The 27,592-nt window shown below is 36.5% G+C and overlaps 1 protein-coding gene across 5 annotated transcripts in view; it reads right to left on the reverse strand.

Annotated features, from left to right (window-relative positions):
* Positions 1 to 27,592, reverse strand: part of LOC150096226 (solute carrier family 35 member F1-like) — a 593,479-nt gene that overhangs the window by 324,356 nt on the left and 241,531 nt on the right. Inside the window, exon 1 of one of the 5 annotated variants that reach the window (XM_090409170.1) lies at positions 7,199 to 7,517. The exons of 3 other annotated variants lie outside the window; for them this stretch is intronic. In XM_090409170.1, the coding sequence (XP_090265296.1) occupies positions 7,199 to 7,224 (26 nt within the window). In that variant the 5' untranslated portion in view covers positions 7,225 to 7,517. Of the gene's footprint in view, positions 1 to 900; positions 1,512 to 7,198; positions 7,518 to 27,592 lie in introns of those variants that run through there. One more of the 5 variants, XM_090409171.1, reaches the window with a different exon arrangement.

The raw sequence follows: 27,592 nt of genomic DNA on the forward strand, positions 1-27,592 counted from the left end.
TAAACTGAACAAGAACAAATGAAATCTCATAAAGAAGACAAAAGAGATAATCGACTTAAGAAACATTCATGCATTAACAGGAAAAATAGCTGAACTCTTTTTTTAGTTGTTTAGGTAATCCTTCAAAGTAAAGAAGTCCACAATTAGATTGTTTGCAATGCATAAAAAATAAGCTACATTAAAATGATTTACTAATATGCATCATATCTCAAAGGAGAATAGCTTAAGTCAATTTTTACTAACTATTCCTAGGTAACAGTAAAATGGATAAATATACATATCTGAAATCGAAACAAGTACAGAGTTTCTTATAAACAATTATCATAATACCAATTTCTGTAACTAGATCAGTAATACTTCGTAAACGTACCTGGCACAAATGAATTACCTGCAGTATTATTAAAGTATTAATAATCCATTATTTAAGCACGTGCTAAGTGAATTACATAAAACTACTACAACAATAGAAACTTGTAGCACGCAGCACGTAGATCAGATGGTTTTTATATTAAATTCACATGAGAATGAAAGCGTGCAATGAAATTGTTTTGGTAGATAAAAAAACATGGATGCCATTTCGTAAAAATTCTTTCGCTTGCTTTGAAACTCAATATGCGCTTAAATAACAGAATTGGTTCAGTGAGAATTGCGAGTTCACTATATTTCTTACACTTCAACACAAACACATCTATATTTATTTTATTTTTTTTCTTATAATTTATTCATTGAAAACAGGAACTTGTTTCAGAACTCTGTACTTGTCATTTTTAGATAAAGTTTCGATTTATGAATCTCGAGATAACTGGTTTATTATTTTTTTTTAGTTCAAAGAAATAAGCAAACAGAATATAACTTCATAACTAGAATCTCTACAGAATACAGAAAAATATAAATACTTACGTTACCACAAACATAAGTAATTCTGTTTTAAAGGCGCATTAAAATGATTCTAGAGATAATAAACTAAACAAATTCCTCTTTTCTCTATTGTTTCGCAATTTCACTGCTGCTAGCGGGTATGAATTTACGGGTGATTATTAACCTCCGCCAGTACCATCCCTGAAACTGTATTCGTGATATCCGAGGCGTTTACTCGTCGGTGACATTTTATTTTAACGATTCTCATTATTATATGTGGCTTGACACTACCGACAATCAACTCTTGTCATAAATGACCATTTCAATGAAATAGACTGCACTTCCGAGTCGGTTGCAATATCAAGATTGTCTTTTAATACACATAGCGAGGGGGCCCGGAGTATGGAACCAACAAGGCTTCTGTGTGAAAACGAGTGGTTGAAAGATAGGAAAGGGGAAGAACTCATACGCTGTCTCAAGACGGAAACTTGCACGGAAATGCAGTTCCCAGGACACCAACTTAATCTTTGTTGTTCCTATTCTTTTCATCGGGGCTCAGGAGACCTATTTTGATGTGTTGGCTGCCAAGTTGTATTTGCTAAACGACAAAAGGGGTTATGGAGGCAGCGCGCGTGATATATGCCACTGTAAACTACCCACCATTTTCTCAACTAGTGACGTGGTAGGGAATAAACATGTTGTCAAGCCACTTACAGATAGCTAGCCATTAGCTTCTCGTAAACTTCCTGAAAAGGTGTAGTTCCTCTAGAGTACTGACAAGTCGGGAATGGCCAATAAATTTTGCTTGTTTACACAGCACATTTTGATGTAAGTTAGCTGTCCCGGATGTACGCCTTCCCTCCTTATCTCTGTCTTTCTTGTAGGCAATCACTGCATGATGTACTGCACAAAGATACGAGTTTAATGAGGGTGGTCGTAAAGATTAAAGATGGACAGACAGACGAGAGGGAGGGAGGGAGGGAAAAAGTTAACTTTCTACCTCTTTAAGAATGTAGAATCTCGTAAAAGCCGGATGCTGGTTTAGGATTACTTAAATAATATGTAGCATTTCTCATTTCACGTCTCTAAAGAGCTCATTAAAGTTTATCGCCTAATTAGAAGACAGAGTTCAACTTGATTCCTATTTAATTAAAAATCAAGTTTATGCATTATATTTTATATAAAAAAACTAAGCCGTACACTTTCGCTTAATAGCTTGATGAAAGTCAGATGATCGGGATCATCAGAAAGTTTGAAATAACACTACTTCCACTAAACCCCAACCAGAATTTATCTATAAACAGGTGAATTTACTATATCTCCGATAGATGGCACTAACAGTATTTTTTCTTGAAAGAAATTTCGTTTTTGTATCATAAGTGTCGTATTAATAGAATCACTTGATACCAACATATGGCATTGGAAAAACAAGTTCTGGACAGATTTTCATATTATAGATTCAATTCGTATTTCTATAATTTCTGTCTAGGACTAATATGGCATCTGTCATGAAATTATTTGGTTTGTTATTAACACAAATAGATAACAATTATCTGGTGTAGCTTTATTCATAGCAAGTAGGATATTGATGTATTTTTCAGAATTTTTAATGAATTTTTATTTGAATAGAAGGATGAGAAACTAAATTCGTCATTTCTATTAATTATTATTATTTGACACCTCCAGGGAGTCCAAGGACTCATCGAGAGAAAGCACCTACTCTGCAACTCCGTCTCAACCATTCAATCACCAACCGACCGCAACTACACCAACGCCATCTACCGCCGACCACCACTGGTATTTCCACAGACAATCACAATCATCCATGCCTACGGTGGGATTCGAACCCGCAGTCTTTTAGCTGGAGAGCAGATACGCTATCCACTCGGCCAACCAGGCCGGCATAATTATGATATATTATTATCATTATATTAACAATATCTAAATATTTAATCATTAATGCAGTATACGCATATATTTTAATAACTATTAAATTAATATTTTTAAGTGTTATTAGATTCATTTTTGAAATTTCTAGATCTGTTGGTTGTTTTTAATGATTTACTGATTCTCCCTTTCAGTCCTTTCCGACCGTAGGTGACTTTGTAGGCATTACCCACAAAGTACTCCTGGTGAGATTTTTACAGGGTAGTTCACCATTGCTTTCCCCAACCCTCCCAATTTTATCCGGGCTCGGGACCGGCATATGGCTGGGACGTATTCATGAATGTAATGCATGTGTGTTCACGGGGCCGGTTTGATTGTTCTGTAGGACGAAAAACCCTAGTTTCCAGGTGAAAAAATCCCCTACCTCCGTATGAAACTGGCTAACTCACCTTTAGTCGCAAGAGACCAGATATTCCTCACGTCACTGACGGGAATCGAACTCAGGTCTTTCAACCAAAGGGCATCTATACTGACTGAGCTACGGAGGCTCTGCTTACTTTTGCCCCACCCCCGAAATTCTGCAGATAATCCATGAAGAAAGTGAAGAACAAGCAGAGAAATGAATGCGAGACAAAGTCCCAACTCTGGAGTCGTTTTAACTTATGTATCCAATTTCATTTAGCCATAGATGAGTAAATAATTATTTAAATTTTTGCCTGCTTGTCCATGCAAGTTGTGCGATGTAAATCAAAACTAAACTCGCCATAAAATTTCAGTGTAAATATTAAATGTTATTTAAATATCTATCAGGAAAAGAATTTTGATATATGGACAGACAGACGTGGCTAACAAAAACTAATTAAATCAACATAAGGTACGAAATGGAAATAATACTGGGATTATTGCAGAGAAAACTTAAAATAATACGTATGGAATCTTTCATGTTTACCAGATTGCTTACCTTATACTGTGAACTGGTCGTGTGATGCAGAGATGATACGTTTCATATTTCTACATTCAGTTCAAATCAAAACTAGGATTCAAATCTAAATTCGGATTTAAATTCAGGGTACTGTTCCCGGTATGATTTATGTGCATCTATAAAGAGGACATCAGCAGCAGAAGATGCTGTTAAAAATATCACGTGGTTTCTCTCTTCGCTACCAGCGCCGCCTGGCGTCACTCGGCCGCATGAATTTATTACAGAGTAATAAATCATCCCGTTTGCAAAAGAAGGAACACAGCTGTCTACAGAAATGCAGCGAGCGAGGAGTCTATTCCACGTGCGCTACCTCGAAAGACGCATCTACAAGTTTTCACGCATGTCGCTTAGTTCTCCGTATCAACGGATGTTGTCTACTTGGCCGCATAACAAGGGAAACTAACAGCGAAAATTAGTCTTTTTCTTCGTTTCTCGAATACGTATGGTGTAGCCAAAGAAATTAGCTGTACGATGAGTTTGCCTAAATTAAAGATGGCGTAAGTTGTAAGTAGCGGATGGGGAAAAAATGGAACGTGGATTCTTATTAACCAAGAATATCCTCTGGAGAGAAACTAGTGGAGATAGTGATTACAGGATACGACTTGATGTACTCCATTACTTGCTGGAATAGCAAATCTGGCGTTTCGATAAAGCAGATTATTTCTTCTTATTCTTTGGATTTCGTAAAAGATAGATGATTCATTACACTTCTTTACAGGGAATTCATATTTTGAGTCGTCTTCAAAATAAGTTAATCCCCTTTCTTCTTCTTCCGATGAAGAAAGAGTGATATTCTTCAGATATGTCGTTCTTCTTCGGAACCACTATGATGATCTTTCTCTCATTTAAAAAAAAATAAGAACAACCAGCTACTCTTTAATTGTAGGTCTTGTCAATTTAACTTCTTTTTATAATTATTTCCTTTAATAGGCTTATTTTAACGGCTAATTAATTCTCCGCATACACATTCACTTTTCATTATATGGTTCATACATTGCACTTAAGTGAATGGCAAGCAGCACAGTTGAAAGATGCTTCGAAATATTGTTTAAAATGCCATTTATCCTAGCCTGAATTTTTCAGCCGTTAACTCCAGAGCTGTGTTTGTTATCTGGTGCATTCCTAAACCCAGTTCGGTCATAAGCTAGGCCGCAAAGTGCGGAAAACAAGATGACATAAAATAGTGGGTATCAGGTAATGGTTGGTAAGGAGAGCAAGCAGGCAGTGCCGTTGTAATAAGAATGTATGGTTCACTATTAATTATCAATAAGACCCGGGGACCTAGCCACCAAACGGTTTTACTAATGGCGTGTAGGTGTCTCCCACAGCGGCATGCGGATAGATAGATAGATAGATGCTGTCGGCTACAGCCCGCGGAGATGCTAGATCGTCGAGAAGATAATGAGATCAGCATAAGTGAGTTGGATGTGTTATATGTCGCGATATGAATAAAGTGATACCGAGCAAGGGAGGGTGCGATATAAATTATCTTCCGTGGAAGCTGACAAGGAGAATGAAGTGGGACCTTCTTCTAATGAAACCCTGCACATCCTAACATCGATAGGATTCTCTGGTTACAGGATATTATGCTAATTATCGTTTTACTTTATTTGTTTTGACATTTCATGTGTTCCAAGCCTTTTGGAGAATTTATGGTAAACAGTGACGTACATAATATTCCCTTCGAGTCTTTTATCTGATAACCTTTATAAATCCTTTAACTTTTTTGGAAGGGGGAAATGGAAGGTGGGATAAGGGATCGTGGGTTAACCTAAAGGGGATTAAAATCTCTTATGAATTGTTCAAAATATGAACGTCATATAATAACAGTTGAATGCAATATATGTATCTAATTATTTGATACGTTAGTATAAAGGAAAATAAAACTACAGATTCGATTTTTTTTATTTAGTGTCACGTGGTTTGCATCAATTTCTTATGGTTACATTTTAGATTTATATATTTTTATGTATCGGATCTTTCCAAGTATAAGAATTTCTGCACTAAGTAGACCGAAAAAAAAGGGAAAAAATAAATTAATAAAATTTAAGACACTCAAATGAAATTTGCGGTTGAGCATCCGTATGTGAAGCATCTCTAAAAAAAACTTACCTATCTATAAAAAACAAATTTAAAAAAATCACGTCAGCTTAAAAAAAAAACCTTAATGAAAAATTCACTGGATTAGGAAAATATTAATTTAAAATGTCGCGGAATTATTCCGCCCTCCTCTTCCTAACAGAGTTTTCAGTGAACGAAAAAAAAAAAAAAAAAAACAGGGAATCCCTCCATATTAATAGAATGAACTAATTTTTATGTATGAAAAAACATTAATTCAAATTCTTGTTGCGTTCGATCTTCCTTGGCTACGGATGATCGAACGCCTTGGATATTAAGTTGCTTGGCTATGATAAGTCATTGATCTCAAAACAAATTTTACGCAGAAGACTGAGTAATATCTGGATATAAAGATATCATATATGAGCAGTACTCGGAACTGGCATCGGGAGCGTCCTCTATCGCTGTTAGACTAACATAAACACTGAACGAAATCACTAGAAGCACAATGTAATCAAGTCCAGATATTTCACATCACTGATGTCTTCTCATTAATTTGTAATGAGACAAATGCTATCTTTAATATGAATATCGGATGACGTTACCATGGCAATGCTAAGAATCACAACTGATTTATGCTTACTAGATTTCCTTTAAGGAATTAACGTCATTTAAGACGTTTCAAAATATTATCTTGACAAAATAAGACGTCGTAAATATATTTTATATAAGAAACATCGAAAACAAGAATTGTGATCAACTTTTAATGAATATGTTGGTCGTCGCAACAACTACCCATCAAGAGTCAAATGTTGCATCTATTTACACGAAAATCGGGACATTACATGAAATATTTCAATGAATAATCTTTTGCCAGCGTAGATTCACTAACTGTAATCTGCACTAATGAAAAATGTTATGTATGCAATAAGCTACCATACTCCATTGTTATGATTCTGAACAATTGAGCATCTGTTCTAGAATTTTAACAATGGAGGTTATTTTCGGCATTGTTTACTGTTATTGTTAGTAGCAACAATTGAGAACAATAAAATTTCAGTGTATGCATTAGACGTGGTACTTGTTAAATATGGACTGGAAGATCTTAATTTTTCAGTAGCTATTGTCTTATGATCACGTGTAAGCGCTACTATTCTGTTGCGAAAGTGGAATATTTATCACGTAATATTGTTTTGAAAATTTGAATAGCATTAATTAAAGCCAAGGAATTTCGCTTCCTATATTGTTTGTATTTCCATAGAAATTTATTTAAAATTCTTTTCTTTAGGAAGACAGAAATAAAAGTATTTTAAGATTATTATTTTAACTATTTAAACATCGATGCATTATTGGAATTGCATAGTATGCTAAAATAAACGTAAATTGCACAAAACTCTATTGAAATAAACTTACAAACTACGATGGGAGAAAAAAATCATAGAGGCCTTTTATTTCTGCTTTTTTGTGATAAATAGGTGGAATATAGCAACCGTCATTTTTTAGCGGGTTACCATACAAGCTTTCAGTGATGGGCTGCTTTTATCAAACCTTCTTTGCCAAAGAAAGAAAAACGTCTTTTAATATCTACGGTCACAAGCCTTGATGGTACGGATGCGTCCAGTGAAAAATTGACCTTTTATATCTCTTGAGGCGACAGAAGATATTGAAAACTGTACGTCACATACAAAGTACTTATTCCATGGGCACCGCGATTGCGTCCATTTTTACACTATTATTTACCGACATTTTTAAAGACAGTTCCAACGTCACACATCATTTACAGAGATTCACTATGCAAAATATCTTCGTAATCGTTATCTTTTGACTTTGAACTTCCTATCGAATAAATTTATGATCCCGTTCCCTGTGCATTCGCTACGGTGAGTGAAGGAACAGCTAACGGTTCCGTATCTTTATTCGCTCGGCAGTTAAAAGTCGCTCTGTGTGGATAATAAAGGATGGAATCTATTGCAGTATATGTTCGACGTGACGTCATCAACCTGTTGCTTAGGCTGTTAGAGAATTATTCTCTTCAATCGTCATCAAATGAAGCAGTAAAGATGCTCGTACGTGTCAATAAGCTGATGATGGAAAACTTCAACGTTGATCACGTGATCAAAACGTGTTGCGGTCAAAAGATGAAGCCCGTTCTTTCGTTTTTAGGTGTATTTTAGATATCTAATTAAGGTAGTCGGCGAATTTGATTCATCGTCCATCGGTAAGAAATTTATTATTCATCAATGGATTTCTTGAAATTCAAAATTGGAAATTGTTTGGAGTTGAAGAGTGAAGGGATATGTGAGTAGATAATGCACGTGTTTCAATGAATTTCACAGAGGATAGGAATTATTGTTGCCAGTTCGGAAGAACATAAGTTGTGATTGTATTCATGGAAGACGCAAGCAACAAAAACTAAAGGCCTGTGGGAGAGTAGTTGGAGGGAATTGATAAGGGATGGTTCATTAATCAACCTCGAATCGAGTATTTTAGGGAGCTTTTAGGGGCACTGTCTCAAATGTGAGAATAGCATTCAATGGCTGGGGGGATTTGGGATTTGTACAGATGTTAATAGCTGTTCATCGGTAAGGAAACGTCTTGAGCGAAAAAGAAATCCTAGCGTTATTCGATGATTTATTCCGTTATTTTACATATAAGTATTATTATAAGAAATAAGTCAAGTGCGTCTTGATAATTATTATTTAACTAGTACAGATCGTAAGCTTTTATTCAATAAATAAGATTACAAATTAGCATCAGTGAATATATGTTATTTGTAGTTGAATATGAAACACGTGGGTAAGCAAAATTGCGACGATCCTCTAATTAAATACTATTTAATCAGTTCTGGACGATTTGTATATTTCTATTTAAAATCTATCTTTATTTCATATATATTAATAGAACCAACAAAGCTCTATTCAACAAAGCAAACAGAGTTTGAAATAAAATCCTGGATGATTCAAACATAAAACAAAACAAATTTTCAATCCTTTTCTGTGAAACCAAAAATATCCCGATGTCTTTACTAATCTTAGGGAAATTGTCTTCAATATCCTAATAAATGTCCCACTTAATCAGACCAACACCGGAATCAATATAAACTAAACTTCCGCTGCAAAAGCAACTCAATGTGTATCTCGTGTGCTTTGAAACATAACTAGTAGAGACAGTTTTGACCTCACGGGTCAGGTTAAGTGAATTTTGTCATTGTTCGCTGGAAAACGAATCAGAAGATGTGGTGAAGTACAGAAAGATTAAGAACAAATTACGAAGAATCGATTAAATTAGATAGATAACGAGAGAGAGAGAGAGAGAGAGAGAAGCAATATACGAAAGAAGTGATACGGAAATAATAATTCCTTAAATTACGCAATAACGGTGACAGATTTATTGTTTTTCTGGAGATATATCTCAAGAGGAAAAACAAATGAAAATCTGTATTGCACATACCGTTACTCTCCCCCCCCCCAAAAAAAACATTATTGCTTGTCAATGCAACTCTCAACAATACTCAAGAATTCTTCTAGAATGATAATCACAGTTTTAATTTAACCTACTTCAACATTTTCAGTTAAATATATATATACTAGGGGGGATCCTCCCCCCTGGCGCCTACGGCGCCCAACCCCAGAGTTCCGGACTGATAGGCCGATTCTCCTTGAATTCTGATGACTCGAATTTTGAAAACTCAAAAGGGTACTTCCCCCCCCCCGGCGCCCACCCCCGCGTTCCGGACTGGCAGGCCAGTTCTCCTTGAATTCTGATGACTCGATTTTTAAAAACTCGAAAGGGGGGTTCCACCCCACCGGTGCCTACGGCGCCCAACCCCCGAGTTCCGGACTGGTAGGACGGTTCTCCTTGAATTCTGATGACTCGACACTCAGGGTAGTCCCTGAGTTTCAAAACGTTTCAAATAACTTGACATAAAACGTGACACAAAAACGTTGGCTTATCATTTTATATTATAGAGTAGATATATATGACTAATGTGTCCCATTGAGAGAAGGGGTTGTAAAAGGCTCGGTACTGGGCATGATAGCCGTCGGGGGGATTTTAATAGAGGGCGAGTGTCAGCAGAATTAGTTCCGATGACTCTTAGAAAAGTACGAAAGGATCTCTAATCGCTTGAAACGAAAAAGATTTCAAGTCATCAACTGAATTAAAGAAAAACTGACACATCAACTGAATATCTTCGAACACTTGAAGATTTTCCTAATTCAGCTTCTAGCCACCCTCTAAAATGGATTATTTCCTTACGTATTGATTGTACAATATTGCAAGTCTTTGTATTCGATCATCCACTGCAAGTGGCAAGTTTTGCTTATTTGTTCATGAAACGAACTCTTAAACAACAGGGCATGTCCCATCTAATACCATTGATATTTGTTTCTTCTTCGCCTGTAGCTTCCAGAAATTTAAGTCATCTTTCATCTACGACCTCTTTATCTTTCGGTCTTTTTATTTAACTTTCAGCCACTTTATCTATTTTAACTCGTCATCTCTCTTTATCCATCTCTTTTTTTTTTTTAACTTTCCGTCTCTCTATCCAGCGCTTTCTTTCTTTCTCTGAGCGTAATGAGTGAATGAATGTATCAGTGTGTGTCGCTGTATTTCCTCTCTTGTTATACACTGGAGTGCCCTGCAGACAGCAAATGTGTTACTGCGGCCAGTTCGAAGTAAAGAAATGATGCGTGCTTTTCGAGAGGAAATTGGTCACTATCTTGTTGCCTCGGGGCCCCGTTTCTCCTCACGGTTCTCACCCAACATTGAATATCAGCCATCCAAAAGTCCATTTACTCTCGTAAGATGCACTGATGAAAGGGTCTCAGACGATCATCCTCTCGGGTGCCGTCGAGGCCACTGTTTTCAAGGGAACAAACAACAAACGACTTGTATGACAGCCATTCACCTCGTGCACACCGATACGACTCTTATCTTGCCCTACTTCCGCTTGGCTGCAAACAACCTTTAAAGGTTTGGAGTAACTCACGATTTCTTACAGGACTAGACGCTGTTTAGCGTCCCATTGAGGCATCTGTAAGTACAACGAGGGTGTATTTACTGCACGGGGAGGCTACTTGCCAGAAGGAAGGGATAAATAAGGCATGACATGCAGGATGAACCAACAGGGCAACACAAGACAAGACGAAGGCCGTTGTTTCAAGTTGATTTCTCCTCAGTGGGTTTGTTTGTCCTGTCTTGTATCATTCTCTCTCTCTCTGACCATCGTCATTTTCATTTATCTCGCAGATAAATCCTCCCTAGATCGCATATGCGATTGCACATTGTGATTTAACAATGAAATGAATAGCGACATGATTTCCAAAAAATGCAAATCTAATACGTGAAATATTTAATTATTGTCACTTTAATTCATCGTTTGGATTTTGAAACATACTATCAATGTTTTTTTTTATTATTGTTGATACATATTGTTAATTTCATTATGTTACTTTTATTGTTTCATTATTGTTAATTTTATTATTTGATGTCACAGAAATGAAGTTTTAATTGAATATTCAGCTATGTGTGGTTATATTTGTAGTTTCATTGTTAAATATGGCTAAATATTGCGGCTATTTGGCATTGTTGTTGATTGTTTCATGTCAATGAATATTGCGTCTATTTCCCATTGTTCTTCTTGTTGATTTTTGATGCCAATGAATATTGCAGTTATTTGCCATTGTTGTTGAATTTTTGATGTCACTGAATATTGCGGCTATTTGCCATTGTTTGATATCAGTGAATATTTAGGCATACATTTTTCATTTCTTAATTACATAAATATGGGCTTGGGATTTACAGTTCTCAAAAATGTTAATAATTTAGTAGCTCAGCGATAGATATTTTAAATCCTGCTGCTGCGTAAATAATATTTTGTGTAATATTAGCCTAATGATTTCTCAATAGCATTGGGATTGTGAATGAGTGAAGGCGATTAAAGATTTCAAGAAGTCATAAGTTTTTAATACTATTAATGGATTACTTATTAGTGGGACGTTTTATTTTTAAATTTCAAATGAAAGAAAATACTCGAAAAAGTTGGGGAAATGCGGAAAAGACTTCAGTATCAAACAAGATATACACAAATAGCATAAATAAAATGGACAGATGTAAAAGGATGAAAATATTACTTGAATAACCTCTGATATTTCAATAAAAATGGCAAAAGTTTGCATGGTTTGATGGTAGTCGGTTCAAAATAGATTTACTGGATAAGTAGTTTCATGTTTATATATTAGACATAAAGCGAATGAAACACAAAGAGAGAGAAAGAGGGAATTCTGGAAGAGCAAAAAGCCTCTCGTGCAATTCAGAAAAGGAACAGGTTAAGAGCATCGGAGGGAAGAAGGGCAAATTGTTATAAACGGTAACATGCAGGTCATCAACAACACGGGCGCCTTCGTGACATGTCCGTAATACGAAGAAAAATAGATGGTCGAAGAGAAAGAATTGAAAAGAAGAGACAGAAAGAAAAAACAAAACGAAATTCTCTCCCAAACAAGACCGTCCTAATGACAAAGCGAATTCAAGTGTCACTTCCATCTTGAGCCATTTTGAAGGAAATTATTTGTGTGAAGAGCACCTCGCGTGTCTAAGTAGATCTTTATTCATACTCGCTTAATCCTGACAATTACTTTACACACCAGTTTGTATTGTAAGTCCGTGTCTTTTCAGCCAATTGTTTCAAAGGGCTCTTTGTACCGGAAATTGCAGACCATTTTTTTTTTCTTTTCGAAAACAAGCGCCCACTTATAAATGAACCCACACGACACTCGGGGCCATAAATCAACGTTGGATGTGAAACCTTAATTACTGAGATATAATTAATTATGGCGAAAACAAGAAATTCCTTCTACGTTGTCCTAAAAGTTGAAGCCCTCGTGAGCACATAACACACACACACACACACACACACACACATCTCACGAGGAACAAAACTGCGGTCGGTGGTCACCAATCGATTAATACGTCGCAAGGAGTGATCACTCGAAAATTTTTAAATATTCTCCTTAATACTACAGAGATTTTTTTTTTTTGGAAAGAGAGAACGAACTATTCATAATTCATCTATCTCTCATTCCGGGCGCTCTCGAAAATACAAGACCTGATTCGCAGAGAAACCATCTCGCAAGAGCGGGACAAATTCAGGATCATTCTCATCATCTAAAAGTCATCGCACGGTTGTCATGGTAACCACTCCTTTGCAAAACGTCATTATGAAAGTAAACAACGTCTAGATAATTAACCTTCAAATGTTCGCCATATATTTTTCAATTCTTTTCTCTTCCTTCTCTTACATCCCTGGTCCTTGTTTGTTGTCATGATTTTCTCTTTTTATTATTTTTTTTTTCAATCTCAATCACGCACCCTTCGCTAAAGATAGGGTTTACTAAGGCAGATTGGATAAAACCTAATTACTTTGAAGAGTGGGATAGAAAACAGTGGACCAATTAATTAATTTCTACTACGAAGGGTAATACCCGCCACTTGTGTAATTAATGTCAACAACCTACCAAAACATGCCAAGCTATAATTAATTTACACAACCTAATTAATTAGAATAGGCTAATTATTGTTTCCAAAAATTTTCTTCGGCCCTCAATGCGAAATTTTTCTTCTGTTTCCAACAGAATCTTCTGTGAGTCTTAGCTTACATTAGGAGTGTATAGCTGCTGGAGAGTGGGCGGAACTGGTTGTCACAACCAGTGGATAGCAACCATACGATACACTGCAACTGCACCCAACTTTGGCTTCTTTTTTTAAAAGTGTTTTCTCCTTTCATACAAATTTCGTTATTAGTTCATAAAGTTTCAAGGCTGACTTTTTTATTATCGATACAAAATATTAAAAAAATACTCTAGAGAAATATGTCTGTTATAGACTGTTTAACGCAGTTAGTTGTGCCTACAACATCCATACATGGAATCCATCAAAAAAAAAAAAACATTTTAAAGAACCCTTTGACTATTCTGAGTTGTTTCTCAAGGACCTTCGATCTTCGGACCTACTATCGTAGATAATACACACAATAATCAGATACACAGGCATGATTATAAGTTTCGTAATGTGGAAAGTCCGCGCGGTTAGAGTGGCTATAAGCTTCGCAACCATATGCCTGGGAAAGGAGTGTCCTGGGTTCGATTCCCGTCGCCGACGTGGGGAGCTCAAGGATCTTTCTCAGACATAGCCAAGTTAGCAGGTCCTGAGCGTGGACAGCAGGTTTTTTCTCCCCAGTTTATCTGGGATTTTTCCTCCCGCAAGCAGGCAAACCTGACCCATGAACACACGCAGCTACAGCCATGGAATATACCGCGAGGCATAGGACTGGTCACCTTATCCTTAAGATAGCTCTGTAACAGGCCACTAGGCCTAATATGTAGAAGGGAGAAGAAGATAATATTTAAAATATACTAACGTTAAATTTTAGATCTTGCATTTATAATTCTAAAAATATAAAACTTATTTTTACTTCCTTTGATAAAATAGTTTGTTTATTTACTTACAGTGAGATATTTAAAATATTCTGAGTTAATATCTTTTAAGATAGGTTTATGGGTGTCTATTAATTGCGTGTGTTCTTCTGACCGCTCTACCTGTTTGGAGGTTTCAATAGGTTATTTTTATTCTTCAAACATTCTTACGACAACCTCGTAAGAACGTTTCATTCAAATATACTATTATTTGCTACAATTACCTTATATTATCTTTAAGACAATCTCAACGATCTACATACAATATTGAGAATACACGTAGGGACATAACTATAAAAAAGAAAATGCAGTTATCGAAGTCAAGTCTTTTCGGCAAAGTAAAATAAACAGAAAAATATTAAAGATCTCTTATTTCTATTTAGGAAATGCAACAATTTATTAAGAGAAGCCAAATATCTTTCGTTAGCTTTTTTTTCTGGGAAATGTCTCGATATTTGATTTTTTTTTTTCATATAACTATATATGCCCATTATGTAGTTGATTTTTTCCAATATTAATCATAATAAAATGTATTGGGATATGAAAAAATATTTGAATGAGTTACAAGTTATGGAAGATCACTCACAAAACATTGCGTGGGCATTTTCAGTATTGATACGGTATATAGTGTTCAACCACGAGTGCCGTGGGCTAAACCAATACTTGACATCCTGTTTACCTCTCTCTCCCTAAGACTCATTTCTAATAGATGTCGTAGAAGAAAGTAAGCGATTCTATGAAGTCGTTTACCTTCTTCTGTGGTGTCATTATTCACCTACATTAAGTCCTTTTTCAGTGTATTTTTGTATGTTTTCGTACAGATCGAAAAAACTTATCCCAACTATTCAGCGATAAGGAAAAAAAAACCAGCAAAGAATACATGCTGCAGGCTATGTGTTTCTTTCTATTTTTACAAGATAAATATGGCTCTTATCAACATATCTTACGGACAAGTGGAACCCTCATTTCGATTTACTATACATCAAAAAGAACTATTTCTTTTAGATGGAATGTGTCGCCAACCAGAATGAAGTATAGACGTGCTTGTTAACAGAATTTATACATCCTAGTTTATATAGAGAAAACGGAGTCTATCTAAATGTATACACAGCGCCATCTTCTGTCCGAAAATAGAGGTATCTAAAAGTGTTTACTGAGATTTAGAAATTAAGATTGAAAGCAAGATGGTTTTTATTTCTATCAGTTTGATTAATTGAACGTAATATAAAAAAGGCCGATTTGATAAAAATTCTTCTTTAAGCTACGCAAAATTATATCATTAATTAATCAGATGAGGTAACGTATTCACGACAGTGTGACAATCTATGATGTTGCAGTTTTGAAATAATGTCATTTCAAACATAAACGAAAAGTATTTAAAGTGAAAAAAAGTCATTGTTTTGACTTAGAAGCCGATGAGATGACACACATGAAGAAAAATAACCTTTTTTTTGTTGAATATCTCTAATCGTAGACTGTTTCAGTAATTAGTTCTTGCTATTTTATTCATATTGTGTTTTAAGCTTTAACTAATCTGATTCTTTATTTGAAATTTTTTTTCTAATTGTTCTAAAGCTTATTTTTAATGAAGATATTTACTGTAGATGTAGAGAGAGAGAGAGAGAGAGAGAGAATGGATCAAACAAGAGACAGTACTAGAGAAAGAACATATGAGATGGATCTTAGTTTTGATTGAGCAGGAAAAAAAACAATAATAATTAGTTTGAGTAATAAGAAATTTTACAAGAGACAAATATAATTATAATTAAGCATGGTATAAAGAAAACAAGAATGGAAGATAAAGAACGATTATTTTTTCACCAAGTTTGTCTTTAGCTATCATTCAGTTCTGAAGATTTAGTGAAATCTTCAGTACCAACATAATGAAGCAAAGATGGTTCATTAGAAAAAAAAGCTACATCATACAGAAAAAAGCTTCAACATAAGAGAAAAAGCTACAACATAACGGAAAAAGCTACAACGTAAGAGAAAAAAAAGCTACAATATCACTGAAAAAAGTTCCAACTTAACTGAAAAAAACTAGCACGTAACAGAAAAAAAGATGCAACGTAATTGAAACAATTACAAGGTAACAGAAAAAAAGATACAACGTAACATAAAAAGGCTATAACTTAACTGAAAAAAGCTAGAACGGAACAGAAAATAGCCACTGCATAACAGGAAAACTATAACATAACAGGAAAATCAACAAGAAACAGGAAAAAACTACAATGTAACATAAAAAGCTATAATGTGACCGAAAAAGCTATAACATAACGGAAAAAGCTACAAATTCACTGACAAAAGTCCCAAATTAACTGAAAACAGCTACAACGTAACAGAAAAAAGATACAACGTAATTGAAACAACTACAATGCAACATAAAGGGCTAGAAGATAACAAAAAAGTAAACGTAACAGAAAAATCCCACAGTAACGAAAGAACTACAACATAACAGAAGAAAGCTACAACCTAGGTGTAAATGAAGTACATTTTACAATAAAAAAGTTCAGAATAAAACAAATTTAATCTAAGACTACAAAATAAGTTTACGTTGGTTGTAGAGACTGCGCCGCATGTCTAGAAGCAATCATTAAACTGAAAATTCAGCATTTGTCTCTGACGGTGTGATTTCCTAGACATTTTATTTTCTCTTAAAAACTGCAAGCGATATTGAACCATCTTGTCAACAGCAATATCTTACTGAGGATTTTAAGGAAAGAATGAGATTTTCTCTTAGTGGTGAAACAACGAGATACTAGCTGAACTGTTCAAAATCCTCTGATCGTCTGGTAAATCGATTTTAAAAAAGGATTCTCTTGATTCTTTGGGGAAATTAAAGAAGGAAAGATCTCTTCAATCACGTGACTTTTTTTTGTGCTTATTGGCAAAATATGGGCGTTTGCAGCAAACTGAAGACTAGCTTATCAAATTCGCTGACTTCATTTTTAGCATGTAAGATGAAAGGGGGGGGGGGTGGTAAAGAACATAACGGATTATTTATTTTATGACTACAAATACTTCTGGGACTCCATAAGGTACAATTTAATTACAGACCTTGGCGCAAAAAAATTAATTCGTACGGCCAGATGACACATTCAAGGTCACTGAAATGAAATGAAATGCGTTTGTTGTTCTCTCGTGTCGGATTCTGTTAACAGTTACTTCCCCCCACCCAACTGAACAGGACAGATAATATTTAGAGTACAAATAAATCAGCAGGAACTGGAGGGGTGTTTTACGATAGGACTCGTTGCTATAACAGATTTCTACAGCTGTAAATCCCAGTGATATGCAATTCAACGCATTTCACGTGTGTGTGTGTGTGTGTGTGTGTGTGTGTGTGTGTGTGTGTGTGTGTGTGTGTGTGTTAAAGCAGTGCTATAGTAATTATACGCTTATCTCTGTCCAGCAGATTTCGACTAACCAGTACCAATAACATGGGCAATACGTGATGCAAAGGTAGAATGCATAAACAAGTGGCTACACCTTCAACAGCATAAAACGCATAAATACTGGTTGACGGGATTGATTGTGGCAAAATTGAAGTTAAATTCCACACACACATACGCGTTGTATATTTTATATAATGAATACTGTAAATGCAATTTGTTTTTATATGGGAATGTTTTTATCATAAGATTTTTCAAGTAACAAGAAAATTACCACACAGAAAACGACATTTCTTTCTTTTTTTTCCATCTTTCTATTCTTCTAGAATGAAAAAAAAAAGAAAAAGAAATACCTCTCTCAACAAATGGCTCTCGTAATTTAAGTGAAAAACAGAATAAAACGTGTAATATGAATGCTGCTGTTTCCACAAACAGCCGATTGGATCTGTAACACGCACAGTCCTAGCAAAATCTTTCTCAAATCGCACGGTTTTACGGCCTTTCCAAAGTGCATGCGATTCACATATGTGAGAGCGGGCGCATTAGTAAAGCAGTGGCGAGGAGGACACATTTGCCTTTCATTTTGATACATCTGGGTTCGACTCCCGTCTAGGTCCCAAGGAAACGTAAACAGTCCATTTCAGCTAAACAAGAATTACTCAATCTGCTAGAAGGAAGAAGAGATGTTTAATCCCATAGAAGATGCATCAGCTGGTAGGAAATACACATGCAATTCACACACGTACTGGCCTCGTGGTTAGTTGCTTATGTCACAGTTACATTCCATACTAATGTGCAGAAAATCATGACGCATTGTTACTCCCTTCCAAACAATAAGAATGCATATTATTGTTGAATCTGACTCTTACGTATTGTTGTCAACGTGTTCATTGTTTAACTTATTTCAAATGGCATAATTCTATTTACAAGACTTAAAAGAAAACAAATTCCTATCTGTTTGAGATTATTTCAAACATGTATATTATTTATATACAAATCAACTTACAATTCTAATCGAAGCACTGGAATAAATATTAAACAATACAGCAATACCTTTAAAATTCATCATTTATAAAAATTATTTCCAAATTTAACAGTTCAGATATTAAATACACAGAAGTATGATCATCATCTTCGTTAAAACAAAGATTCTTTGAGTCATACTAATTTAATTCACCGAGAGTTCAAATTAAGTATTTAAATAAGACGTGCATTTTTCTCAAGTATTTACTATAAACCAATTTCGAGTCCTTAGTTATAAAACTTCTTGAAGACAGAGATTGAAAATGATCTTAAATGCACTAAACTACATCTTCTACAATACTTATTTACTTTTTTTTAAAATTCCCTAAGTGTCATTGTAATAATTACTTTTCTTGTGAATTCTTCATGTCCCTATTACCATAAATGCGATTATCTTGTAAGGTATATTATCATAAATTCGATTAGCATATCATTATGAGCATCCTGTGTTAGTGTTCCAATCTATTTAATACAGTTTTCAATTTTAACACCATTTACTGGGCTATTTCCTACTCTCTTAAACTGATAATAACATTTTTGGTTTTAATTTTGCTCCGCTAGGGGGTAACTCAATCAATAACTGTGGTTGGTCGCGCGTTAGTGGTAAAGTATGTGGATAAGGGGGGGAAATTGGAGTAAAACTAACCACCCACTTGATGTACAAGAATAAAAAAAAAGAGGCGCAACCCGAAGTTTAATTTTACATTTTTATGAATTATCATATTTTATCTTTAGAATAATTTAGAAGAAAAAGGGAAAAAAATGGTGCGCACATGTTAGACCTGATGTCTGTGGTATCTTAGAAAGAAAGTGCTGTAAGATAAATGTCTTAGGATTAAGATTTCGTGTCTCAGCTTTCTATTATTAGAATAATGGCAAGTTATCAGCGCGCGCAGTGCCCAGATAAGATGCAGTATAAAATATGTAGATTAACCACACTACTATCTTATTGGTATTCGGAAGAGCGGGCTCTGTAGTTTGCAGCGGATACACGCCACATGGTCATAATCCACCTGTGGCTCAAGTGACCAAAATGGATGATGAATAGTCTTGGAGCACGTTTTTATACGCTAGTAACACTTCAAGGAGTGGAGAACACTTTTTCATCGTAATACGTGTTATTATACATCATCATTGTTGCCTGTGTTTGTTCGGTATACTGCACAAGATCTATGAATTTTACAAGGGCTTTGTTTAAACGAATTTAAAAAGGTAGAATACAACATTTTAGTTAAATAATTATTTAAAGCCTAGCAGTTATGTTAAAGTATTTAATATTTTCGTAGGCTGCCTCTGAATTACACTTTGTTTAGTTTTATATATGAGATGCTAGTAGTTCTACTCCCACTAAATATTTCATAAATTTAAGGTTTGCTTGTCCTACAATTCTTGTTTTAAAACATTCATTTTTTCTCTCACATTCTTCTAACTACTCCATATATTTTCGCTCTTATTCACAGAGAAAAACAAAAATTAAGAGGAAACAAGACTAAAATATATATAACTCCAACAGTGTTTGTCAACTAGAGAAAAGTAAGACAAGTAAGAACAATAACTTAGTTTTAAGAGCTGAGTTTTTCATCTAATTTGTTATTCTCCCTTCTAGTTAAAATAATGAAACATAAATATATATAAAAGAAGTGTATATATATATATATATATATATATATATATATATATACACACATATACAAATTATGTATTAAGAAGAATACGCCACTTAAACTAATGAAAGAAAACAAAAAATTATTAAATATTCGTGGCGTATATAACGAGACGCGATAAATAAAACTAAAATCTTCTAAAATATAATAGATGAAATAAATAAATAAATAATTGAAGATTTCAGTGCGATAATTGGCAATGCATTTCTCTCACGATACGTGTAGTATTTAGTGGGGGAAAATTAATGAAAATGGAATAGATTACTGCATTAGATGAGAACTGAATTAAAAATAAATAATATATATTTTAATATTATAATACAACGCAAAATAACAGGGGAAAATACAAAAAGAAGAAAAAAAATCTGTAAACTATTACAACTAATAGTACGCTGGATAGAAAAAGTATTTACACAAGAGTTGTAACAAAGAGAGGTTAAAAGAAGTGACTAAAGTACTGGATACATAAAACACGAAAAAACATTACATATTAACTTGAAATGCAACGTACAAACGTAAAAGGATAAACTCATTTCTGGATGGAAGTATAAGATACAGTTCAAAGATTATTACGTACGAAAATGATAAAGACAAACAACAACCCGCGCTCGAAAATAAAAATAATCCAACTGTTAGATATATTAAATACGCAGTAGGACATACTGGATATTGAAAAATGCATCTTAAATTAGATTTTAGTGCAACAACTAAATAAATATAGACAGCGTGGAATAGTTTAGAGGTAAAAACTTGTTCAAAGGAAAGAAAAATTACAATTGATAAATATCTCCAAGATAAACAGATAAATATATGAAGTATATAAAATAATATAAAATAAAGTCAAATAAGAAATAAATATGATTTAATTACTACTAGAATATTCTGGAGAATAAAATAAACTCAAAAGAAAGAAGTAACACTGGAATTAGATAAATGGAAAGACTGTGTTAGTGATTTATGTACAGAAAATAATTCAATTAATATAACCTCTTCATAATGATTACTATGAAGATATTAATATTACAATTGAATTAACAGGAAAAAAATCTCACAAATTAAAAGAAAGAAAACCAGTTCGAATAGATAAGATAGAGGATGAAATTAAAATAAGAAAGAAACCATGGAAGAAAATAAATTACTGACCTCATACAGTTAAAAGCTATAGCAATAATATTAAAAATAAGAAAAAAAACAATAGAAATAAATAAAGATATATAATACGGATAATGAGCTTATAATAAATGCATAAGAACAAACTGACTAAAATTAATTCTTTGCAAATCGACGTTTCGCACAGTTAAGCTAGCATATTCAGAGGCACTTCAACAATAACAGTCAGCGAAATGACTTCGAAAACAAGGGAAGTCATGAAAAGCGACAGTAGCGTGCTACAGATCCTTTCTAGCAACTATCCATTTGTTCTCCTTTCAGTATGTGACATCCTCAACAGCCTCCTGTAACACCACATCTCAAAAGCAATTATCCTTTTCCTATCAGACTTAAGTTCCAAGTCTCACATCCATAAGTCGCTGTTGGAAAAACAACTGAATCCAAAATCCTCAACTTTGTTCCCATGGAGATAGATCCATCCTTCCAGATTTTAGACAAGTCTCTTAGTGTTGTTTTAGCCATTCCTAATCTTCTTCTGACATCTGAACAGCCATTCTTCACATTAACAATGGATCTCAGGTGCTCGAAATTGTTAACTTCCTCAATGCTTTCTCCGTTAAGGTAAACTTGTTACTCATGAGCTACCCTGTCTATATTTCCTTTGAGAACCATAATATTTGTCTTGTTAGGATTGAGTTGAAGTCCTTTAATCTTACTGATCTCGTTAACTTTGTCAAGAATTTGTCCAAGTTCTTCCTTGTCATTACAGTGACAAGCTATGCTGATGATATCTCAGGTTACTGATCTGTCCACCCCTTTTCCTAATTCGTGTCTTAGGATCATCCAATGCTAAACGCATAATGTCTTCAGCATAGATACTAAACAAGTGAGGAGAAAGTAGGCATCCTTGCCTAACTCCATTTTCCAACCGGAAGCCAATCAGTTAATCAACATCTGTTCTTACTGTGGCTTCTTGCTCCCTGTACAAGTTGGCTATCAACCCTGATAATGTGTTGAGAAAACGTACTTTCCACAGTCTCGCATGCTAAGCACAGTCAAAAGCTTTAGAACTGTCTATGAAACACATCGCCATAGAGAGACTAAATTCCTTAACTGGAGATCTCTGGTGTCCTTTCCTGTTCTAAAGTCGGCTTGTTCCTCAGGCATCTGTACCTCAAATTTAGCCTTAATCCTATTTAGAATGATCTTTAATAAAATCTTGCTTGCATGAGGGTTTACACTAATAATTCTATAGTTCTTGCAATCCTTCATATCTCCTTTCCGATGAGTGATATGAAAACCGACTTCTTCCAGTTTTACGTAATGATCTCGCCTCCCATAACCTTGTAATCAATATATGAAACACTCATCCCTCTATCCCCTGTGGCCTTATTAACTCTGTTGAGATTCCAAAAAAGAGTTGTCAGATAAGTATTCTATTAAAAATATTATTGTAATAAAAACCACAAAAATTAGATAAATAAATGAAATTGCGGATAAAAATGGAGAACGAACTTCATAATATAAAACAAAAATAGGAAAATAAAAACACAACCAATAAATGATTGGATTCAAAAACGAAAACAAGAATTGAAAACTCAAAATAGAAAGACTGCAGGATAGTAGATAAGGAATATGTAAATAAATAAACAGAGAATGGGATAACCAAAACGGAAAGAGAGGTTGAACAAGGCTCAGGTGAACTATGGAGAGAGATAGTGGATGAGTTTTATCATTCACTGTGTGGTCCAGCGTATTTGAAAATGGGTGTGGTGACTTCATTGACAAACAGCGATCGGAAGATCACGTTTCTCCACATCCGACCTCAACAATCGCGTTGTTTCCAGATCATCACGTGTTCTCCATACACACCAATAAGATCAGTGTGACTGTAGTGGGTATTTTTTCCCTTGCATGCAGAAAACGAATCACAATTCTCAGCTCTGTCTGACTCATCAGGAGTGCAACTATTTGGTTTTGATTTTCACTGTAGTATTAATTTAAGACTTCTCTCTGTTAACTGTATGCCGATTCAGCGTATTTAGGTAACCTTATCTATGCATACGAACCATGTAGCGTGCAGGAAGCTACAACACTGCTGTTTCCCCAAATTTCTACCATCCACTGTCAGAGATTTATTGCCAGGTGCGCTGAGAGGGAAATTAAAAGGGCTATCGCTCTTGGGCGCTAGCAGTCCGCTTCTTCTCCCTTCTATCTCTCTATATATAATAATTATTATTATTCACGGAGGCATTCTCGAATCCAAACCACCCTCAGTATGCAAGTAAGTGACATCGATTCCCTAAATTCTTTTTTTTTTTCGTACAAATTAACCCCCTAAGCAATTCCACTTATACGATTACCAGTGCGGGTTCTGGAGAGGTCGGCGTTGAGGTCAGCGAGGTTTTGCAAATTAATGTTTCGTCAAGGTTGAGTAGGCATCACGCACTGAGCCTGAAAATTAATGAAGTTACAATTAATTCTTGCCTCCCCCCCCCCCTTTTGCGGAACACGAAACAGTTTCTATGGTTTAGGCAGTGGGGGTGGGCGATGAAAAGTTAATATTTAAAGGTTCCTGTTTTGGATAAGTAATGAACCCGAGTGAGTGAGAAATGAAGGAAAAGCCAAGAAAATCTTTTTTTTTCTTACTTACAATTCGCTTTAAACTAATGACGAAAGCCATTGATGGAAAAAGAAAGAGAGGGAAAGCTCTAGCACTAGCATATTAAAGTACTGCTTATAAGGGACTATTAATTAGGTCAACGGCACCAGCTGCATACGCCTAATCACTTTAATCAAGAAACGCTGACGAAGAAAGGGGATTTGCTGCTACTTTACTGTGAAGTAGTTTGTTTTCAATTACGAAAACAAACTACTTTACAAAACAGCACGATATCAGATTCAAACTACTTTAGAAAGTTTAATACTGAGAATCAAAAGTTACATTATATAAAACTAAGTTGCATGAATTATTTAAAATAATAATATTAATAAATATAAATAATTTATGATTAATGAATTAAACAATATAATACATTTTCGTACATCACATAAAAATTTATATAAACAACGATTACATATTCGACTGCATACTAGAAGTTTATAATTGTATTGAACCTTGAATAGTCCTTTTTAGGACTTCCAGGGTAACAATTAGCAATGCTGAACCGAGGAAGTAAACTGAGGTTCGGCTGTTGCTGTTATCCTGGGTGTGAGTTTTTGAGTTCGCTCCCTTAGGGTTTTTGCCTTAAGGGAGCACCTTGAGTCTCCGGGGAAGGTGTTCTCCGGCAGGGCCCGCTGAGGGGTTCTTGTCGGTGAATTATTTTCCTCGGAATTTGAGCGGTTCTGCTCAGGAGTCGGGGAGCCCATCGGGGTGCTAGGATGGGGCGGCCGACACTGAGTGGAGCCAACGCTGAGCGGTTCTGCTTAAACGGGGAGCCCGTCGGGGTGCTTGGACGGGGCGGCCGTCAATGAGTGGAACCAACGCTGAGACATGGACGGTCTTTCGCCCACTATGGAGTGGCCTAGAGATCGTCCGATTTTTTGAGATTTTACCCTTTACTTACTAATCAGGGTAACAATTAGCAATGCTGAACCGAGGAAGTAAACTGAGGTTCGGCTGTTGCTGTTATCCTGGGTGTGAGTTTTTGAGTTCGCTCCCTTAGGGTTTTTGCCTTAAGGGAGCACCTTGAGTCTCCGGGGAAGGTGTTCTCCGGCAGGGCCCGCTGAGGGGTTCTTGTCGGTGAATTATTTTCCTCGGAATTTGAGCGGTTCTGCTCAGGAGTTGGGGAGCCCATCAGGGTGCTAGGATGGGGCGGCCGACACTGAGTGGAACCAACGCTGAGCGGTTCTGCTTAAACGGGGAGCCCGTCGGGGTGCTTGGACGGGGCGGCCGTCAATGAGTGGAACCAACGCTGAGACATGGACGGTCTTTCGCCCACTATGGAGTGGCCTAGAGATCGTCCGATTTTTTGAGATTTTACCCTTTACTTACTAATCAGGGTAACAATTAGCAATGCTGAACCGAGGAAGTAAACTGAGGTTCGGCTGTTGCTGTTATCCTGGGTGATGAGTGTTTGAGTTCGCTCCCTTAGGGTTTTTGCCTTAAGGGAGCACTTTGAGTCTCCGGGGAAGGTGTTCTCTGGCACGGCCCGCTGAGGGGTTCTTGTCGGTGAATTATTTTCCTCGGAATTTGAGCGGTTCTGCTCAGTGGTCGGGGAGCCCGTCACTGAGTGGAACCAACGCTGAGATATGGACGGTCTTTCGCCCACTATGGAGTGGCCTAGAGATCGTCCGATTTTTTGAGATTTTACCCTTTACTTACTAATCAGGGTAACAAATGGCAATGCTGCTCCAATGAAGTTTTAACTGAGGCTCGGCTATTGCCGTTACCCAGTCATGACTAGAGCGCTTTTTAGCTCAATAACACTCCATCCACACAGATTTACTTCATTCAGATGACGGGATAAAGAGTCAAGGACGCAGTCCATCGCCCAGTTCTTATAAGAACTATAAGAAGTTTATAATTGTAATTGGTAGAATATCAGGTCGACTGTGAGATGCGGCGATTAATTAATACCCTGGGAGGGTAATGGATGGCAATGCTGTACCAATGAAGTTTAACTGAGGTTCGGCTGTTGCTGTTACTCCCTTGGGTGATGAGATTCGAGAGTTTTTGAGTCCGCTCTCTTAAGGTTTTTGCCTTAAGGGAACAATTTGAGTCTCCGGGGAGAGTGTTCTCCGGCACGGCCCGCTGAGGGGCATTGTCGGTGAATGATTTTCTTCGGAATTTGAGCGGTTATGCTCGGTGGTGGGGAGCCCGTCACTGAGTGGAACCAACGCTGAGATAGGGACGGTCTTTCGCCCACTATGGAGTGGCCTAGATATCGTCCGAATTTTTTTGAGTTCACCTTTACTTAAACAGTCGGCAATTAATACCATTGGAGGGTAATAGATAGCAATGAAGTTCTAACTGAGGCTCGGCTGTTGCTTTACCCCCGGGACGCAGAGATTCGAGAGTTTGCGCTCGCTCTCTTAAGGTTTTTGCCTTAAGGGAACAATTTGAGTCTCGGGGGAAAGTGTTCTCCGGCACGACCCGCTGAGGGGCTTTGTCGGTGAATGCTTTTCTTCGGAATATGAGCGGTTCTGCTCGGTGGTGGTGGTGTGTGGGTGGAAGGTCATCACTGAGTGGAGCCAACGCTGAGATGGACGGTCTTTCGTCCACGATTGAGTAGCCTAGGGATCGTCCGAATTTTTAGAGACGGCTTTACCTTTAAATATGGCAATGCTGTAGCCAGTGAAGTTCTAACTGATGCTTAGCTATTGCTGTTACCCTCCTACCATGATGAGAGCTTTAATAGCTCAATAACACCTTATCCCCACACTGTCCTCTACAGATAACGGGGAAGATGAAAGCATTCTTGCTTCGCCCCTTTAAGCCAGTCCTTATAATTTATGGTTTATAATTGATGGCGGACGTTTATAATTGATGGCAAGTTACTACCTCTGTGGTGGCCAGGATAAGAATAGCACCAATGCAAATCCATGCGTGTCGTAAAAGGCGACTAAAATGGACGCTGAGTTTCGAGAGTTTTGCTCTCTCAGGTTTCTTCCGGAATTTCGCTCCCGGTGAGGGGGCGTTTTAGATTTCGGAGGGTTTGCCTGGGAGTGCATATTTCGAGTCTCCGGGGAGGGTGTCCTCCGGCACGGCCAGCTGAGGGGGGGGCTTTGTCGGTGGATGCTTTTCCCTGGAATATGAGCGGTTCTACTAGGTGGTGGTGGGGGGGGGGTCCGTCACTGAGTGGAGCCAACGCTGAGTTGGACGATCTTTCGACCACTATTGAGTGGGCTAGGAATCGTTCTAATTTTTATACAGGGCTTTACTTAAGAATCGCCCAATGCAAATCCAATCATGTCGTAAGAGGCGACTAAATGGACGCTGAGTTTCGAGTGTTTTACTTTCTCAGGTTTCTTCCGGAATTTCTCTCCCAGTTAGGGGACTTAGATTTCGGGAGGTTTGCCTGGGAGTGCATATTGAGTCTCCGGGGAGGGTGTTCTCCGGCACGTCCCGCTCAGGGGCTTTGTTGGCGGATGCCTTGCTCTGGAATATGAGCAGTTCTGGTGGTGGGGGAACCAGTCACTGGG

Source organism: Typopeltis vanoorti, chromosome 19, assembly GCF_054136105.1.
Source record: "Typopeltis vanoorti isolate ZY-2024b chromosome 19, IOZ_Tvanoo_1.0, whole genome shotgun sequence".
Taxonomy (NCBI): Eukaryota; Metazoa; Arthropoda; class Arachnida; order Uropygi; family Thelyphonidae; genus Typopeltis; species Typopeltis vanoorti.